The sequence below is a fragment of the Centroberyx gerrardi genome, chromosome 22, assembly GCF_048128805.1.
Source record: "Centroberyx gerrardi isolate f3 chromosome 22, fCenGer3.hap1.cur.20231027, whole genome shotgun sequence".
Classification (NCBI taxonomy): Eukaryota; Metazoa; Chordata; class Actinopteri; order Beryciformes; family Berycidae; genus Centroberyx; species Centroberyx gerrardi.
The window spans coordinates 16,093,717-16,114,468 of record NC_136018.1 but is presented as its reverse complement, the minus strand read 5'-3'; the positions used below and the strand labels follow the sequence as shown (position 1 = coordinate 16,114,468).

General features: G+C 44.5%; 1 protein-coding gene across 1 annotated transcript; it reads left to right on the top strand.

Moving 5' to 3' along the window:
• The first annotated feature begins 90 nt into the window (after positions 1–90).
• Positions 91–18,863, top strand: LOC139919197 (enoyl-CoA hydratase EchA19). The gene is made up of 7 exons (XM_071908847.2): positions 91–389; positions 2,692–2,862; positions 5,581–5,678; positions 6,748–6,892; positions 15,741–15,890; positions 17,445–17,560; positions 17,995–18,863. The coding sequence occupies exons 1-7, from the start codon at positions 251–253 to the stop codon at positions 18,100–18,102; spliced, it is 927 nt and encodes a 308-aa protein (XP_071764948.1). The 5' UTR covers positions 91–250; the 3' UTR covers positions 18,103–18,863.
• Positions 18,864–20,752: the final 1,889 nt, after the last annotated feature.

Genomic DNA, 20,752 nt, shown 5'->3' with positions numbered 1-20,752 from the left:
CAATGCTGCATCACAGAACCTTGTGCAGAGTGTCTGTTTCCATGGGGGGTTAAAAAGTGTTGCGCATATCATATCAGAGTTTGGTTTAGGTTGAGTCACGTTTACTCGACGTTTAAGTTTATTCATGCTAGCTTTGGCTGTGAGACACTGTTTGAATATCAATATTTCAAATGTAATCTAGTTAGTAGTTAATTTGTCCGTTCTGTTTTGTGAGTTTGAAGAGTTTTTTGTTAACGGGCGAGTTTTACCAATGGCTCTCCAGGCTGGTCAGACGTGGGCGGCACGTGTAGGAGCCTTCTGTCAGAGGAAAGTATTTGGACAGTCACTGGTGCGCTTGGTGCAGAAAGGATCCTACAGCACCGCAAAAGGAGGTGAAGACACAGGAAGAGGTATGCGGGGAACCCGTGCAGTAACATGACGCGGCCTGCAGGGGGCAGCATAGAGACACATTGTTTTATATGTGACTATAGTAATAAATTTATCTAAATACACGGAATGTACGCCTTGAAAACAAGGTGAGGGACATTATGCATGGTCAACACAAAAACAGCAAAAAAAAAAGTGGTGGATATGACCAGCAACTTTATGAAATGGCAGCTAGAAATTGTAGAAAAACAGATTAAAAGAATGAAAGGAACACAATGCAATTATAAATTGGAGATAAGGAGCACCAAATTAAGAAACACAGCTTCAAAATAGCAAGGACTGAGACGAGGGCATGTACACTTTTCTGGCCTTGACATTTTTGCATGCATATGTGATTTAAAGTAAGTAGTGAAATCATTTATTATCAAATTAAAACAGGGTTTGCTACCCTCTATTTACAGATATGAATGTAACATTTGTCCATAGTAAGAATAATCTGCAATACTAATAAATATCATTGTAATCAAGACAAGTTGCATTACACCTGATCAGTGACACCCAACTATCAATGTCAGACCAGAAATGGTAAGATTATGAGCAGTGAATAAATAAATGTTCTATAGTTTGAGTTTCTGAGGGACAAAAAGTAAAAAGTTCTGATTCAAACTTAAATCTTTTGAGCAGAAACTCAGTGACATAACAGCACTTTAACTTGCAGATCTTTGAGATACAATAAAAAGGTGGTTTAAGGAGGATAAAAGGAAACTTATTTTAAAAATCAACTATGTCTTAGCATTTGCAGTATATGATTCACCTTCTAGAAGTTTCTGATGGACTTGGTCTGGATTTTAAGGCTTACATGGTGATATTTGCAGCAGCACTATTTATATATCTAAAATAAACCAAGATTTGAATCCCTCTTTGTTTTAGAAACAAAGAATGTATGAAAGGGCTGAATGTATTGATTTGTGTGGGTCCATAGGATATCTCTGGTGATGCCAAAATCAATTTGGGTGATGAGGCAAATCGAATTTGAATGGGGCTTCATGGGAAATAGTGCAGAAACAAATGATGTAAAAAAAAAAACACATGCTAGCTGTCAGCAGTTCATCGGTCTGGAAAGTGGAGAACTTTCTAGTCCTCTTACAACACGAAGGCTTCTGAACATCCTGGTTTCCACTGCAAGGCCAAATAGGGCGAACACAGAGCGTAAAGACCCAGTACAAGGAAAGCTTTGATGTTGATTTCTAACACAGTGAGCATCATTTTGTTTTCAGTTTTTGATGGTTAGTTGGTACATGCCAAAAGATATTTCTATCTCTCCACGCCCAGCAACAATGGAGGAACAGAGACTTAGCAAGTAGCTGGCTGGCAAACTGGAACACCTGATTAACTATGCATACTGTTGACCAATCAGAGCATTCATTAAAACCTGGGTGTATGTAACATCATGTACACCAGGAAGTGAATTTGGAATTCTAAATCTGTTTGATTCAGAGTTTTTTTTAGTCAAATTTCCACAATGCTGACAGTTATAATAATTGGTGTAAGTTCACATTAACAGGTCCTTTGTTAAATTACACAGAGACATGGAGAAATGTAATTCTGATTGCACTGGATCTTTAACTCATTATGTAGTTGATTCTCTTGGAAGTTAGATTACACTTCTGTGAATATTGGATTGTTTCCTAGCCCTATTTACCCTTATTAAAAACACTGCACCGTGTGATTAGCTGCTTGAGGTGGCACAGTGAAAAGTGTCTGCCCGGGATAAGTTACCCTTTTTCCCCCCACCCTGTCTTCCCTCACTTCACTGAGTTTTGTTCACCAGTCTTCCTCCTGGTGTGAGCGAGGTGAAAGTGTCCAGTAGCTTGTTTTTCCTGCTGCTCTTCTCTCTGCGACGCCTCTGGCTGCGGCTGAGGATTGGATTCCCTGGGATGACCCTAAACAATGTCAGGTCAACTGCCTGCTGCAACCTCAAGCCACAGCCAGGGGCACAACACACACACACACACACACACACACACACACAAACACACACAAACACACATAAACACACACCGAAACAGAGAGAGAGATCAGGGCCATCACCTCAGCCCAGCTCAATCTTAGCCAGACCATCATCTCTCTCTCTCTCTCTCTCACTCACTCTCTCTCTTTCTCTCTCTCTCTCTCTCTCTCACTCTGTCATCAAATCCATCCACACAGCACGATTTACATTCCTCCTCCATCCCTCCTACTGTGCGGTTCATACTCAACGTTTTCGGGGTCAGCCTCTTTCTAAGCGTTGTGGTCCATATCGTGTCTCTGTGTCTCTCTCATCAGTTGCCGGGCCGACCGTGGTCTCGGAGCGGAGGGGGACCGTGGTTACCGTGGCGATAAACCGTCCCGAGGCGCGCAACGCGGTGAACCAGGAGACGGCGCGGCGTCTGCTGCAGGAGCTGGAGGCCTTCGACAGAGACCCGGCCCTGAGCGTGGCCGTCCTGCACGGCCGAGGTGAGAGAGGGGGAGAACAGCAGAATTATGATGGAGAGAATGATAATAATATGATTTCAGTGATCGATCCCTGTATGGAAATTCTCTTGTCACTTGTCCCCCCACACTCCAGGGAGGTGGGTAGGGATTCAGTGCCTTGCTCGAGGGCATTTTCCTCTAATAAAACTTCTTTAACTTCTTCTCCTACCTTCCCTCTTCCTCCTATTTATCTTCCCTCTCATCGTTTCATCTTTCCCACCGGTCATGGAATTTCTGGAATATCATGGAAGGTTTATTCCAGGCAGGAAAAGTCAGAGAGGTTGATCAGTTCTCTGGGGAAGTCAGGGAATATCAGGGATTTTTACAAATGGCTCATTTGACAGGAATGTGTTTTCGAACTTGCTTCACACATTCATAGTATTATGGTCGTTTTCAGCTTCACCACAGCAGCCCAACTATAGAGGAAACCAGACTGCCGTTTCTAACTTTTCTGAGCTGAAAAACAACATTAATCAACCAGGAAGGAAGAACATTCTTTGGTCATGGAAGTACCCCGACGGGAAAGTTATGGAAAAGTCATGGAATTTGCCTCTGCTTCCCTTATTCTTTCCCTCACCCCTTCATCTCTCCCACTCCTCCATCCTCGACCCTTGACCCTCCTCCTCCACCTCCTCCTCTTCCTCTCCTCCTCTCTCTTCCTGCTCCCTCTATCTCATTGCACCTCAGTTTGAGTTGGACACGTTGAGTCCCAAAAGCTGGCAGAGGTGACCAGACCAGTGCAAACACACACACACACACACACACACACCTGCGAGGGGGCCTGCACTGTGTCAGCCGTCCCGAGCCAGAACCATGCCACGGCTCCTAATACCTCTAAAAATAATCATCACACACACACTGAACGAACTCCCTTCCCCCCGATGGAAATAATGTCTTCAACCTGGATGGGCCGGCGCTCCCTGTCCGCCTTGTAAAGTGCACTCCGGCCCCGCGGGAGACACGAGCAGCGCACTCCGACACTTCAGAGCCTGGAGCCTCGCCAGGCAGCGGCTGCTGAGTGCCACTGAAAACAGTGTGTGTTGGAGGGTAATTGGCTCGCATTAAACGGGTTCGCAACGAGCGGCGCAGCGGCCCGTTCTCGCCCCAAAGAGCCTCTTCTGCGATTCCCACCGTGTCTATAATGTGCTTTTAATAGTCCCGCCGCACATTACTTTTCTGCAGGTACCGCTGTAGCGCCGCTGTTAACAAGGCGACTGGGCTTCCAGGGTGATTAGCAGTCCGTCTTCTGTTTTCACATGACAAGCACGGAGGCTCCAGTTTGGAAATGCTGTTTCTGCAAAACATAAGGAAGCCATTTTGCTCAAATTAGCGCTAACACGATCACTCTCTCTGCTCTCATTTTTCGGACTGTTTTTGTTTTTTTTTTACCTCGTGAAATTAAAAGCAATTGCCCTTCTGCAGGTTTTGAATGCGTTGGCACATATTTGGAGTGTTTGGGAATCGGATTTCTGCAGGGCTTTTGTGGTCAGGTAGAGTCTGGATGCCAACCAGCTTCGCGGTACGCCGTCCAGGTCACTGCAGGGGCAACTGAAATGTTCATGTCACCAGTATAACCTGTAACCTTTGTCTATGTGTGTGTATAAAAACTCTTGTCCCCCATATTGAACTGAAACACAAGCAAGAAACTGCTCCAATCCTTATATATGTGAACGGAAAATTCACAGCACATCAGAATCCATGCAATGTTACTCTTACTGTGGGATCGAAGGACAGTTTGTCTTGATTTGGGAACACAAAGAAGTCCCTCCCACAGCAAGAAACACAAGAACCAAGTATTTTTTTTCTACAGTGTCATCAAGAGACACAGAAGAAGAAGGGGAGAGTTTGTTTGAGTCCACAAAGCTTAAGCTTAGTCGCCCATTCATTGTTAGTCTCCAGGTTTTCTCTCATGACAGCATCACCGATTAGACTAAACCCCCTCTGTTTTTTGTTTTTTAACTCCCGGAGAGAGTTGCTGACGTCTAACCGTTCACCGTCCACTCTCTTTGAATACAACCACTGTGTTCGCAGACAAGCCGCCTCTTGCAGAGTCTCCGAAGCTCCTCGAGAGCCTCCGTCAGCCTCCAGATCTGCCGCTCTTTTTCTTCACACGAGGACAAAAGAGGTTTAGGGAGCTCCGTCACATCGCTGCTCCCATAAACAGCATGACACACTGCTTTTATATAATTGCCCTGCGTTGACCCATAGCTGTAATCAAAGCTCTCAGTTGATGGGTGTTGCTGGCGCACGTCCTCGTTATAATCATTTTCATTACCGTCAGAGAGAGGGAGAGAGAGAAGGAGAGAGAGAGAGGGAGAGCGAGAGAGAGAGAGAGGGTTTTATGAGCCCCTGCCTCAGCCTGTGACATAGTGTTTGTAGGCCTCTTGGGTAATGTTGTAATTACCACATGAATCCAACGGAAGGGGCTGTGGTTGGAGTACGTTAGTCTTCCATTAATGAGAATATTGTGCTGTATGTGTGTGTGTGTGCATGCATGTATCTGTGTCTTATGTAGCGGGCCTGGGCTCTTTAGGGAAGAAAAGCGTTTGTGTGCCAGCCAGCCAGCCCCCGTGCAAGCCGCTATCCAAATTGCAGCCCTTCGGACTCCAGCTCAACTTGTTGTTTTTTTCATCCTCATCATTTTCCCTTCCTCTCCGGCTTTCCAGCTGCCATACTTTGTAATTTTGTGGTCTCTTCCAGGAGGGAATTTCTGCGCTGGTTATGATCTGAAGGAGCTGGCCAATCACACAGCCTCCCTCAAATTGGAGCAAGATGTCACCAAGGGTCCCGGTCCGATGGTGAGCGCTCTTCAGGCTGCTTGTGTGTGTGTGTGTGTGTGTAGTAGTCAGGGTTATATCTATATTTTCTTATGATGTTCTGAGGTCTAAATGTCTTCACCAGAATATAAAACCAGAAAAAGTCTCTCTAGTGAGGATCGTTGCGGACTTCATGAGTGTTTTTGAGAGGTTGGGGAAGGCATGTAGTGGTGAGGGTTAACATTAGAGTTTGGAGTTAGGGAATGAAGGTAAGTCAAAGGAATGCATTCACACTATAGTTTTGTGTGTGTGTGTGAGTGTAGTGCATATATGGAAAGCCCTCGCTGTTTTGGCACACCCACTATCGCTTGACACAGAATGGAGACTTGATGTACTGTAAAGCTATAAACACTGCAACCTCCATAAAATCTGTCTGGATCGCATCTCAAGTCTTTGGGATTGAGTGAACCTCCTGCACACAAAATTATAGCATTGTGTCTCCATTAAAACTCACAGTGTTTCATTTGTTCAGTGGCAGCCCAGCCACAACTTGGAGCGTTTGAGCATTGGAGACATGAATCAGGTAGAGACTCTGGGATGTTTTTCGTAGATTAACTTAATGGAAATCAGAAAAGCAAAAAGTATGAAATTAACTAGCAAAAAATATATGCATGCATGCATATAGACATGCTTCTAATGTACAGTGGATATAAAAAGTCAATACATGGTCAGAAATGCATAGCCTTTTGTTTTTACCTCAATTTTGCTGGTCCCTGGAAGTGGAAAAAGTCTAATTTAATGTTTTTTTTTTATTTCAGACCTCAAGGCAATAACATTTTGAAAGGGTGTGTTGACTTTTTATACCCACTGTATGTCTTATGCCAGTTTGACTTGACCTTGTGCTCCAAGGCCAAGACTCTTCTTTCATTGTGAGAATGTTTCTTTTCTACAGGAAGCAATGTCGCTGCCTTGCTTATGAAGTGTATTCCCTTCTATGCTGGCTTCAGTGAGTGTGTAAGCGAGTGAACGCTTGTTTACTTGGGTGCGTGGACCGTGCATGTATCGTGTGTGTATCTCTGTTTTGACATTCTCACCCCGTCGTGTCCTCCAGGGTCCGTCCCGTCTGGAGCTGTCGAAGCCACTGATAGCCGCGGTCAGCGGCTTCGCTGTGGCTGGAGGGCTGGAGCTGGCTCTGCTGGCAGATCTGAGAGTGGTGGAGGAGAGCGCCGTGATGGGAGTGTTCTGTCGCAGGTTTGGTACGTGTCAGGCCTTATAGTACTACTGCCTTATAGTACTACTTATACTTCTACCACTTCTACTACTACTTCTACCACTTCTACTACCACTGCTACTAGTTCTACTATTAGTAGTGCTGCTATTTCTAGTACTACCTCAACTATTATTACAACTACATGTTTTTCCTCCACTACTTCTACTAGTACTACTACAACTACTGCTACTATTACTACTACAACTACTACTTTTGTTACTACTACTACTACTACTGCTACTATTACTACTACTACAACTACTACTTTTGTTACTACTACTACTACTACTGCTACTATTACTACTACTATTACAACTACTACTTCTATTACTACTACTGCTACTGCTACTATTACTACTACTACCACTACAACTACTACTACTTCTACTTCTACTACTACTGCTACTACTACAACTGCTGTTACTACTACTACTTCTATTACTACTACTACTGCTTGCTACTACTAGTGCTACAAATACTACTACCTCAACTACCACTTCTACTATCACTTCAAGTTCATCTTCAACTACTCCTACTACTGCTGGTGTTGCTATTGCTTGTACTACTTCAACTGCCACCACTACTTGTTCTTCTTCTTCTTCTTCTTCTTCTTCTTCTTCTTCTTCTACTACTATTAATGTTACTGGTAGTACTAGTTCTCTGCTGTTACCACTAGTGTTACTACTACTAGAACTACCCCAATTACCACCACTACTGTTAATAGGAGTTCTACTGTACTACTACTTGACATCTACTACTACAAGTACTAGTGATACTACTACTTTGCATGTGGGGCGTGTGTGTGTGTGTGTGTGTGTGTGTGTGTGTGTGTGTGTGGTCACAGGGCTGGATTGTATGTAAAAGGACGACAGTAATTTCAAAAAACTAACTGTAATAAGCAACAATTACATGTTGACTTACTCAAAAACATCTTTGGACGGGAAAACAGTATTTAGATTGTCACAAGCATCACACAACATAAGCATCACACACACATACAGAAATAGAGCCAGGGGCCTTATTTTAGCCCAGTCTCTCTTACTTTATCTCTCTCTCTCTCTCTCTCTCTCTCTCTCTCTCTCTCTCTCTGTGTCTCTCTCTCTCTCTCTCGCTTTACATTTTGTTGCTCCTTCTGTCTGAGCGTATTCTCTCATCTAATTATATCTGTCCATGAAAGTATCTTTGTGTTGTTTCTTTTTTTTTTGCATCCAAACATACATCATCTGTCTCCTAATGCCAGGAAGTCAACGCTGTTACTATTTTTCAACTCTGTTGCTCTCCGCTCTGTTATCACCCCAGCCTCCTCTTGTTTGTGTGTGCGGAGCGAGTCACGGTGCGATAACACCAGTGACCATGACCTTTTGGCATCGCGGCCCGAGTCTGCTGGGCAGCCTTGATAAGTAGAAGAGGAAGCGACCGACCGCCAGGTTTCCACTGCGCGGCCAAACAGGGCTTACATATTATTTATGTCACACAATTTCCCCATAAACAACATTTCCTGTCTTTTTTGGCATCTTGCAGCCAGCTGGCACGGCTTGCCCACTGACTCGGCTTCAGTTTCAAAAGAACAAGTAGTGCCTTGGATCCTCTGCTGTAAACACTGAGCAAGTCGTGATTGGCTTTGCAAATGCAGAAGTGGCTCGTGCTGGAGCGTCGCAGCGTCTCTCATATTGCTGTCACCACTGCTGCCATGCTGCTGGAGGGCTTAAAATACGACCATGCCGTTTATAAATACAACTGTTGTACTATAATTTACTGGCAGTGCTAGATTTAGGAGTGTAAACATTATAGGGCTTATCATCCTGGGCCTGTAATTTAACAGGAGAGCATCCTGGCAGTGCCCTCATCTGTCTGTCTGTCTGTCTGTCTGTCTGTCTGTGGGTCTGTCTTTCTGTGTGTCTGTGTGTCTGTCTGTGTGTCTGTCTGTCTGTCTGTCTGTCTGTCTTTCTGTGTGTCTGTCTGTGTGTGTGTCTGTGTGTCTGTCTGTCTGTCTGTGTGTCTGTCTGTCTGTCTGTCTGTCTGTCTGTCTGTCTTTCTGTGTGTCTGTGTGTGTGTCTGTCTGTCTGTCTGTGTCTGTGTGTGTGTCTGTGTGTCTCTGTGTGTGTGTCTGTCTGTCTGTCTGTGTGTCTGTGTGTCTGTCTGTCTGTCTGTGTGTCTGTCTGTCTGTCTGTCTGTCTGACTGTCTGTCTGTCTGTCTATCTGACTGTCTGTCTGTCTGTCTGTCTGTCTGTCTGTCTGTCTGTCTGTCTGTCTATCTGACTGTCTGTCTGTCTGTCTGTCTGTCTGTCTGACTGTCTGTCTGTCTGACTGTCTGTCTGTCTGTCTGTCTGTCTGACTGTCTGTCTGTCTGACTGTCTGTCTGTCTGTCTGTCTGTCTGTCTGTCTGACTGTCTGTCTGTCTGTCTGACTGTCTGTCTGTCTGTCTGTCTGTCTGACTGTCTGTCTGTCTGTCTGTCTGTCTGTCTGTCTGTCTGTCTGTCTTTCCGTCCTCCCAGTCTGGTGGCATCTGTGTGCCAGACCACCATGTGCTGCCATGCTCCAGCCTCTCTCCGGTGTTTGTTTCTTTGGTTAAACAGTGGGATGGATGAGAGGGAGACAGAGGAGAAGCCGCGTTACGGCAGCATGGTGATGTGTGATTTCCTAGTCGTGGAATAGGATTATGAATGCATCTCGGGACACAAACTATCAAACTTCTTTCAGTAGAAATCACAATCTGTGTGTCACATGAGGGGCGTAACTCATCTAATGCCTGCACTCAAATCTCTTCCATCAGTTCATAACTATGTTTGGGAGGCACAAATGAGCATTGCTGCGGTTTTGACACATCAAGCATTTCCTCCCAGCAACTAACTCTCAGCGTCTTTGCTGCCACAAATCTCCAAGACTTGTTTGTCAACACATTTGAGTCGTTTCCTCCGGCTTAAGTTTAAACCGCTGCGGCTTTTTAATCAGATGTGCGTTTAGCTGAGTAATTATTATTTTGGCTGCGGGTTTCCAGCGTTTTCTACACCCATACGGTGCCCTGGTCTCATGCTGCGTGAAGCCTGTAGTTACTGCAGTTTAAAGTCTCAGTGAGGGAACATTAGAGGACATTAGCAGGATTCAGTCCCGGGACGATAGACTAGATTTCTCATTAGGAGTCGTTAGCTGAGAAAGTTTAAGAAAGCCAGGTTTTAAAGGGGAAAAAAGAGACGGAAGCATACGTTTTTGTTTGTTTTATTTTACCAACATTAAACAATTGAAAACTGCACTTCCCTCGCCCTTTACATCAAAAGTGGCGTGGCTCAGTGGGAGGCACCGTTTATTTAAAGATCCTGCCTTGGTGTTTCTGTAGGTTTCCTGAATATTTCTTTTTAATGGGCAAATTCTGTAACCGTTTTCGGGTCGGGCGCAGATGGTTAAGAGCCTGAGGGAATCCCTGGTGGCTTTGGAGTCAAAAAACCCTCAGAGTCCCACTACACCGCTCTGATGTGGGCCAATGGCAACCACAAGGAACTGACAGCTTCCTGGCACGTGATTGGCCGCTGAACCTGTGGCTTCCTGTCTGGGGCCCCTCTGCCCCGCCAAGGAGGAAATGAGAAGGAGGAGACGGTTGCATCACAGGAGACTCGGTATTAATGTACAGTGTCTACTGCTCAGTAGAATTTTTAGACACTTGAATGGAAAAAATACCTTGAATGAAAAACCACCATGCTTACCTACTTCCCTGATGCTATTTTGGTTCCTGAAACCAGTGGAACATCACAAAGCAAAAAAAAAAAAGCAGGTTGGCACAGGAAAAGGAAACCTAAATGGTTACTTTATCCCAGGAATTTTCTTTTTTCTGCAGTGGCGAAGATAAATCATGGTCAATTATGACAAGCATGGAGGTTGTTCAGAGTATAAAAATCCTGAAAAATCCCGAAATAAAGTAAACTTCCAAGTTTCCTTTTTTAAAGTGGAGACCTTCGCTTTCCTTTGCTAAGAGAAACATCGACTAAATGGGTGAAAATTCCCATTGCTCACGTGCTACCCCTCCAGCAGCAGACCTGCAGCATCCTGCTATGTCAGTGTCTCCTCCTTCTCTTTTCCTCCCAGCTGAAGTCATCTGTCCCACCTGGAAGTGGGCGAGATGAAGAAGGCCAAAGAAGAAGCCACATGTTGAATGGAAGCTGTATGTCGGTCCAAAGCTGACACAACATCAGCCAATTCAAACAGCTGCTCGGTGAGTTTGTGGATCGCATAGTCCAGGGATTACATCATCCAGCTTCAAAACCGTCACTCTTGTTGAAGCTTTACGGTTTTCTTTTCCATAAAGTGTGAATCGACGGAGCAGTTGTGTGTCGAAACGGATAGCAGTCAACATCATAAATGGCTAAGCACAAATTTTGGGCAAATGCAAATAGCTTTACATTAGTCTTACCACTAATAGATTTCTAATACCCTTAAATTTAAACTTCTTTTCTAGAGTGAATGAGCAGCACATCCTTCTCAAGTATTTTATTATTATTTTTCCTGTTACAGTTACACCAGTAAAGTGAGTAGAGGGAGTTGAGACAGCATAGATACACGCGGTCCATCCAGGTATTTACAGGTTACAGCTTATTGTTAGTATTACCACTTGTCTCTCTTAATGCCTTATAGCATTATGAACTTTCCATTTCGTTCCATGTTCCAAACTCTTGGTTTGACCCATCCCGCAATTCAAAACATCTGAACCTCAGCATGATGTGGCCAGTTCAGAAGCCGTGGGAAGGCAATGCATTGTGGGACATCGTGGAGGACTGAATGATGTCAATCCCGGAGGCCGCCGTCTTTATACACCTTGTACATTCAAAGAAAAAGCAAGACGCCTAAAAGACTGCAACTAGGCTTTACTGACTGCCTTTATTACTACTGCTAACACTGGTCTTACTTAAACAAAACACTTTGCACTTAGATGTGGTAGCTGAACTAACTATTCCAGACTTTCAGAAACCATTTTCTTTACCACAACTGAAAATCCTCCAAGTTAATGTTATTGGACCATATAGTGTGTGTGTGTGTGTGTGTGTGTGTGTGTGTGTGTGTGTGGGTGGTCAGAGCAGGTTTTGTTCCGGTTAGGATCTGGTCATGATGACTCACTGTGATTTGGTTCTTTCTTAGGAATTCCTACACATCATCGTCCATTTTCATACACAGTTTCATGCTATTTTCAGCCTCGGTGGTCTTGTATGACGGCGCTCTAAGAACTAAAGAATACACACTCCTGGTATTTACTCAGCGGGCTAAAGACATGAAATCAAGTTAATTGTGGCACTCATCTTTGACCCAACCCAACTGAGCCGAGCTATTTCTCCACGGCTCCCGGTGAGCGTTTCAAAGTGAGCTTCCGACTGAAGGTCCGCTCTCATCCCTCCGTCCGTTTAGGCTGGATTTGTCCAGAAATCGCTAATCCACATCAAACTTAATCGCATTACCCTCATGGGAGTCCATTGTAGTGGGTTTTGCTTTGATGTGCTGGGGATGCCAGTACCACCACCACCTCATTCTGCTGTATTTCACACTTAGTTCTCAGGTCATTAATCACTGGCTGACTTACTGTACTATCATTTTGAGATACTCTATTCCCCAAAGGAGATATTCTCTTTTTGCTTTCTCTCTCACTTTCGATAGTCTGAGTACTTTCTCTCCCTGCACCTGCCATGTTGGTTTGTTGTGGCTGATGTAGCGCATGCGCACTCATTTCCATCCTCAACCATACAGCATAGCAGTGAAGTACTTGGTGGATCTTTGTGAGACACGGTTACCTTTTCTTTTACAAAACAGTCAACACTTGAGAATTACTTGGCTCATTTGGATGGAGACGCTCAAACTCTCTTTCTTTCAAAACACCAGGTTCATGTCTCACATCCAAACTCCCATTGACATTGCATTGTACTGAAAAGAGGGCGTGTCAAATGAGCCTCTGAGGTATGTGAGCTGCTGATGTGACCTGACCCAGCTGAGCCTGGCAATTCTGGCTCTGAAACCAATCCAGACTTTTTTCCTATGATCACAGTACTGCCTGAAGGGAAGACAAAGACATATTTGACTACTGAAAATGGGCGGCATTCCCCTTTAACGACCTGAACTGTCCTGTTATCATACACCAACACGTTATATCAAACTGTAGCTAGTAGATAAACTGTCTACATGTCAGTCAGACGATAAGCTGTGACAGCCCCACTCTGCAGGAAGAGAAGCACCTCTTATATCTAGTTATGGAACAATAGACTTTGCTGACACACGTAAAACCCAGCTAATACTAAGCCTGAGTCTCGACAAAGGACTTATCTGCTTTGAACAGAAAGGGAATATAAATAGCTCCATTCCAAATGTTGGGATCATTACTTTCAGACCCTGTAAGGATAATAAATGCATTTTTGCGTTGAAGCGACCTTGTGGACGCTGACTGATTATCATGTGTCAGGATCACTGCCAAGCGTTTCCCACTAAGGAACTTTGAATATGGGATCAGAAGCCAGCGCTCTCAACCTCAGTCAGGGTCTTTCAAGTCAAACATGCCTTTTGAGTTAAAACAACTTCAAGGAGATGCTCCCCAACCTCTCAGCTCCCATTCATGCGGGACAAAGGACAGGTCTGTGTGTGTTCCTGCAAACAGGACACATCTGAGACGGGACTATCAGAGGGAGAGGAGGGTGTGGGGGGGGTGGAGGGTGGAGGTGCTGGAGACGAGGGCTCAGGATAAGAGGGGAGATCCTTCCGGTTGCTGATAGCAATGGTGCCAACAGCAGCACCAAAGACAGACTGACTGTAGGTCAACCTGGCTTCTCTCTCTCTCTCTGTCTCTCTAAGCAAACCTGATTCTCTGTTTTTTGTTCTCTCCTTCTCTGTTTCTCTCTCACTCTCTCTAGTCCAACTCCTGTCCTTGTTTCTCTCTGTCTCTCTCTCCCCCCCCCCCTCTCTCTCCCCCCCTCCCTCTCTCTCTCTCTCCCCTCTCTCTCTCTCTCTACTCCATTCCCTCCTATCCTCCTCCTTTCCTTTGCTGTAATCAAGGGTGATAATGCTGGACACGGCATAAAGAGGCTGTCTGCACCACTATCTAATCTATCCTCCGTCCCTGAGGAGGACTGGAGGATGCTGTGTGTGTGTGTCTGTGTGTGTGTGTGTGTGTGTGTGCGCAAGCCTGAGTATGCACGCATGCATTCGTGCACGTACGTGTTTGTGGTTATGTGTGGTGAAAGACAAAGCTCCATGGAGCAAAACTCCAAACATGAAACATTCGACCTCAGTTGCTGTCTTGGTAAATATTGAAAGGACCTTGAAATGCACACACACACACACACACACACACACACACACACTGTCACATATGCACACACACACACCTGTGCTGAAAGGACCTATGTTAGTGTTTGTGATTCCATGATTGCTTCACAAGGAATTTAGGCATCATTTCTGTCAGCTTGCAGTGCTCAGCCATACATTCCACAATTGACATTTGAATAGAATACACTCCACTAATAAGGGATGACTGAGGAATTATTGAGTGAAATCTAGTAACCCCCCCCCCTTCCCCCAACTTCCCGCCAAATCATAGTCTTGTGTCTGTCAGATTGCCATATGTGCTGACTGTCTGGACTCAAACTAGGCCCCCGGATTGGTTGCAGATGTATTAACACTGGTATTCCATGTATTCCGGCGTGATTTATTTGAAAGACACGGAGAAAGAGAGTAGCTTGTGTGGAGTATGAATAGAATCCCAGTGTTTCCACAATGGAGCCTTGCGGAACTCCCCACAGAAGGAGAAGAAGAAGAAAAAAAAAAAAACGAAAGTTAGCATGATGATTTGGGGTTATGAAAACATGTCCGACACATGTGCTCCCAATAAGGGGCGGTCAAATAGAATCAGCGGCTCGGAGGAATTAGGGAGTCGGGATGGTGGCGTGGAACTGCGGAGCGCTGAGCGGTAGAAACCATGCCAGTTCCAGCTGGTGCTCTTTAGCAATTAGGACGCAGGCCAGCGGCTTAACATGCGCCGCGGTACGCTCTCTCCCCGTTCCTCTCTCTCCTCTCTCTCCCTTTCTTTGTCTCTCGTTTCGCTCTCCCTATCCTCTCCCTCCCCGTTGGACGCAGCAATAATACAAATGTGTCCAGAGAGGCTGAGAGGAAGGCCATGCGGATATAGATCATCGGGTAGTTTGAGGTTTCACATACTGTCGGAAAGAAAGTGGAGTTATGGTTAAGGAGTATCAAGCTCTAAAACTGTTTCAAAACTTTGTTCCCCTGACAGCAGTAGCCTAGATAAACGCCAGCAGTATATTACGCATTTCTTAAAGTGTTTTCACACAGCTCGCACTGCACTGGCCCAGAACGTTCCTTTTCACCTTCATAGTTACAGTGTGAATTCCCCTCTAAAGTGGAAGTCATTTTAGAAGAACCTCATATCCTGCATCCCCTCCGTCTTTCATTACCGAAGGATTTTCCAAATGATTTCACTTTGTGGTGGAGCAATAGTGCGGCAAGCAAAAAAGTAGGGCCTCTACAATAGCTTTATCAATATGTTCCCAGTCTATATGCTTGATATTAGTATCCTTTCAACTAGTATCCTAGAAAAATGACCATGTCAGGTCAAGCAGGTTTGTATATGGACTGTTTCAGAGTGTGTAAAGCTTGTTTTAAGGAGACTTTTACACATGGTGTTTCTATAAAAGCATGGATCTGAGATGTAACATGAGACGTCTGCGATATCTTGGATACATCTCTGACGCTCTTTGGTAAAAGTTCTATCATTGTCCGTGTAAAAGTCGGTACGAAGATGTTTAATATGGGGGTAACACTGGCTCATGACTGAACATGTCGTCTCTCTCCAGGAGTTCCCTTGATTGACGGAGGCACAGTGCGGCTCCCACGTCTCATTGGTCTGTCCCGGGCCCTCGACCTGATCCTGACTGGACGACCAATCGGAGCCCAGGAAGCTCTTGCCTATGGACTGGCTAACAGAGTTGTTCCTGATGGACAAGGTATCGGAGATCGTTTGTATGTTTAGCATTGCTGTCATGTGGAAACTTTGTAAAACAAATTTTAGTGATTTTCAGGTTTTCGCATAAATCATCCGATATGTGTTCAGTTTCATGATTGAAGAGCAAATGGAAAACACTCAAAAGTCACTGTGTGATTTCAAAAATACATGTTTGTCAATCTGAAAATAGTTGGATTGCTTCCTTTATTCCTGTGGTAGTCTCACATAGCCAGACCTTTCTCCCCACATTTTACTTTGCTTTAGCATTATAGCCGTGCAGGAGAAATGTCTGGCTGAAGGCGTTGTCAAGTGGGAATTAAAATGGAATAAAACCCAGAGAACATTTTCTCAACCAATCACAATCGAGGGCGGTATTGAAAACTCGCTGGTTGATGGTGTGTTCACGGTGTGTGTTGGCTCGCATTAGTTTGCCTTTGCAGCCACGTAGGACACAGAAGACAAATGGTTTGGATGTGAAGACCAACATGTGGGTGTAGCAAATGGATGGGAGGACCTGACACTCCACCATCTCTGGAGTGCAAGTAGAAATCGCTATTCCCCGTGAAATAGCCATTTAGTCCGACTAGTCATGTGTGGACCCACCAGAAAAAGGCCCATGACCCTTTTTGGCTCCAGACTCACAGTTTAAGAAACACTTTTGTAGGGTTAGTTCAGAGAGAATCATATATAATCAAAATTTGTTCCAGTGAATCTGTTTTCTTTATTTGGCTCCAATACAACGCTGAAGCCATAACTCACTATTAGTGCTGTCCGCTCCTCATTCATTGGAGCGGCAGTCTGAGGATTAAGCTATGCGTGCATTTCAATATGGCATTTCCTGTGTTATATTAATGCATGAACGCTGCCGTATCCTTAAACCCCAGAAAGCCTTTCCATGTGCTCTCCGCGGCTCCATCCCCGATTCCCCCTCTCTCCTCAGACGCTAGAAGAAGATTACGTTAATTCTTTTAGGAAGTTCCTCTTCCCACAGTCGAGCCTCGCTCTAATTGGTCTCTCCGAGGTTGATCACTTAGCGCGGGTTCAGATCAGAAGGGAAACGCAGAAGCAGCAACGCATCAAAGTCTGCCATCATCAGGCGTAGTTTTTCCATAGGACAGATCTGGATGTGGTCCAGTGCTTTCATGTGGCCCGGGGAACAAAGTGGCACGGCTTAAGCTCACAGACAGGCGCAGCAGCAGGGAGGCTGGACTGCAGAATGCCACTCACTGAAGGGCTGCAGCTCCGAAGTGGTTTTAGTTGATGTAATAATAGAAGGGGATAGTAATACACTGCAATGTGTATGTACATGCAGCACACAGAGAATCATGCCTGTGCATATCTGTGCACCTTATATCCTTGTGCTTGCACATGTGTGTACGCCCTCATGTGTATATAAGGCCTACATTTGTATATTTGCGTGTAGGTGTATTTCCTGTGCGTAAATGCATGTCCTGCGTGTGTGTATGATTTGTTTGTATGTGTGTATGTCCTGTATGTGTTTGTTCATGTGTGTGTGTGTGTGTGCATGTACTCTAACTTGATGTTGCCCTTGCAGCTCTTACAGCAGCCCTGGAGTTAGCGGAGCAGATCAGCTCCTTCCCCCAGCAGTGTCTGCGTGCCGACCGCTCCTCAGCCGTCTACAGCTGCTACGACGCTCCCTCCTTCACACAGGTACGCCTGGTGCACAGCTCACACACCGATGCTCCTGTCCGGGTGTCGAAAAGTCAGCTTCGTAAGAAATATATAGAGAAGAATTTCAAATAACAGGTGGATTCGTTCATGTGGAGTGCCTGCGTTTTTGTCATAATACAGTGTTTGCCATGGTTTAAAGGTCATGAAGCACTTTCTGGCAGCACATGGGAGAGTAGTACCATTGTCAGTCATGGTATATTGTTACATATGATAACCAAAACTATTTCAACCAATTGACAAATTTTTTATGTTGTTGGACTGGTAAATTCTTGCTTCCCTTCATATTAGTATTCATATTTTCTGCCATTCCCCCCGCTCAAATTGACACCTGATTTTATTTATTCAAAGAAAAAGCTTCAAAAATAGAGAAAATATTACGTTTAATTGGTTGATTTTTATCTCCTTTCACCCAGGCCATGCAGTATGAGATCGACCACGGAATTCCTGTCGTCCAATCAGAAGCTGTCGCCGGGGCAACCAGGTTCAGTTCTGGAACAGGCAGAGGAGGGAAATTCTCCTAGAAGTTAGCTTGCAGAGGGCTTTCAGGCGAACTAGTGCTTCCTCTTGCAGCCATGTTGGAGGTTCAGAGCTCTTGAGCAACAACGGCTGAGAAAGATTACATTCCTAAAGTACAACTCAGTCATGTCACCAGTCTGGAACAGATATGATTCACTTCTGTGCTGTTTTAACTGGAAACTGATCATTTCCCCACTGATACACCTGATTGGTTTTGTGTTTAGATTGTTAATGTCTAACTGGTTAGTTAGCTAGCTACCATCTGGTCAGCTAACCCAAGACCCAAATGAGATTTTTTTTTATCTCACCTAAACTCCAAGGCTGATGAACACATATCGTCACCAGTCATATCGTGACCCGCCAAAGATAGATCCGTCACCCATTTTGGGTTCTGAGCCATAGATTTAGATGAAATCAAGCCTTTGTAGAGACATAATTGATATTAATTCTGTTCATACTGTAATGATAACTGAATCTAGGTGTGTTTGGTGTGGCCCACTATTGTATAATCAGTCCAATCAGTATAAACCTATGAGAATACTAGATTTATTATCCCTGGGTTGATGTTTCACACTGTACGGATGTAAATGACTTTATTTCTGATGTGTATTGTGTGTCTGAAACACCACAGAGGCAAGTTTCACAGGCAAAGATGACGCCCAGTCTCTTGGGCTAAAAAGTTCCATCTAATCTACATCTCAACTAGGGCAATTTTCATTTGACTTGTAAATATACGCTGTTTAAATAAATGGTCTTTTTCCTTTGATATGATTTCACAAGAATCTCCACACATTGATGCATTGAATATGTTTTTTTCAAAGCAATTTATTAGTGAAGAGAATTTCATCGTCTCCCAGATATTTAAGATATCTTAATGTGCTGGGAGCCACATGAAGGCTGTGAACACACAAAGAGTAGAAAGGCATCAAAAGCAGCGTACCTGCAGCAGCGCACCATTGTTCCTCTGGCTTAGAGTGAACACCTGATGACTCTGATAAAGTGTGTGTGTGTGTGTGTGTGTGTGTGTGTGTGTCCTAGTAATCATAGCAGTATAATTAGTATGGGAGATCCAGCACTTCCAGGCAGCCTTGTGCTAGGTATGAGCATTCCTTTGGTTTTGGAGCACACCTCCCCTTCATTTTGTGTGTTGGAGAGGCTCTCTTTATGTCTATCGCACTCACTCACTCACTCACACACACACACACACACGACATGCATGGGAGCTTATCCAGTCTGTGTGTGTGTTTGTATGACCTTTAACTTTTGATGTTGTTAAATAAAAACGTCTCAAGAAATTGAGGAAGAAGTAACTAAAATCAGAGACAGTGAGACGTGTGTGTGTGTGTGTGTGTGTGTGTATGTGTGTGTGTGTAAGAGAGATAGATAGAGACGGAGAAAGACCTCATTAGGTCTAGGAGGTGTCCTGTCTAGACAGCGTGATGACAGGACGCAGAACCTCTGTTTAGTGTTTCCTCCTCCTCCTGCCTCCAGCACACCCAGGCCATACACATCACCTGCTCCTCCTCTGGTGCTGCACACACACACACACACACACACACACACACACACACACACACCTACACACACACAGACTCACTCATTCAAGCAAAAAGTTACGGCCGACACAATGACACAGGAGGTTATGTTGTTTTATCGCTGTAAGCCTGTTTCTGCATTGTGCTGCTTTATTCTGTTCAGATTTTACCAGAAAGCACTGAAGCTCTGAAGAAGCTGAAATTGTCCCATTGTCCTTACTCATGTACAGTTTGTGTAATATGACACATACCCAAAGTTAGTGGTCTGTGAAGTGTTTGAAAGATTGTTTCCACGCTGTTTGTCTCCATGTGCTGACTCACAAGAGGCAGTAGAAATGAGCCATTTCCCCTTATGGTTTTGTTCTGTGGAAGACTATTTCCCCGCTTCCTTGTTTAGAGCTAGAGCCAATAAGAGAAGGACTAGACAACAATGTCCGCACCTTGAGGAAATTCACTATTTACACGACCAGAGCCACAGCCACAAGTCTTTCATGACTCAATGTTTATAAAGCACAAAAAAGTCCAACATGTTGCTTAGCCGCTGTATTATGGGATCTGTGGTATAAATCAGGCAGAAGCTCTCATTAAAAATGAATAGGAATTGTCTGTCCAAGAAAAACTGAAAGTTGAAAAATCACATCGTTGAGAGTGCTGGTTCTCTGTCAGCCCACTGAGACGTCTTCAGCCCTGCTTCAGAGATTTGAGAATTGGCTCCTTCTAAGTCAACAATGGATGTTGAGAGTCCATAGTGCACAGAAACACACACACACACACACACACACAGGTACACAGGTACACACACATGTTCACATTCAAGCAGTTCCAAGGTCCAAAGGATAGCGACCCCCTAAAGGGACACCCCAGGTTTTTGGGGTATTGTCTCATTGGTCAACGTTCCTGTTAAATGATGAGAACACAGACATTGAAATCATCCATGTTTCCCTGATAGATTGTTGGCTCCATGCTAACGCTTTAGCATACACTATGTTGAGTGAGAAAATGAGAACTTGGAGCATCTCGAAAACTAAATGGTAGGTAATTTTAAATCATATGCAGCTAAGTCTGCTGTTTTTTTTGTAGGAGATTGGTAAAATTTAGACAAAACATGATAGAAAAATAA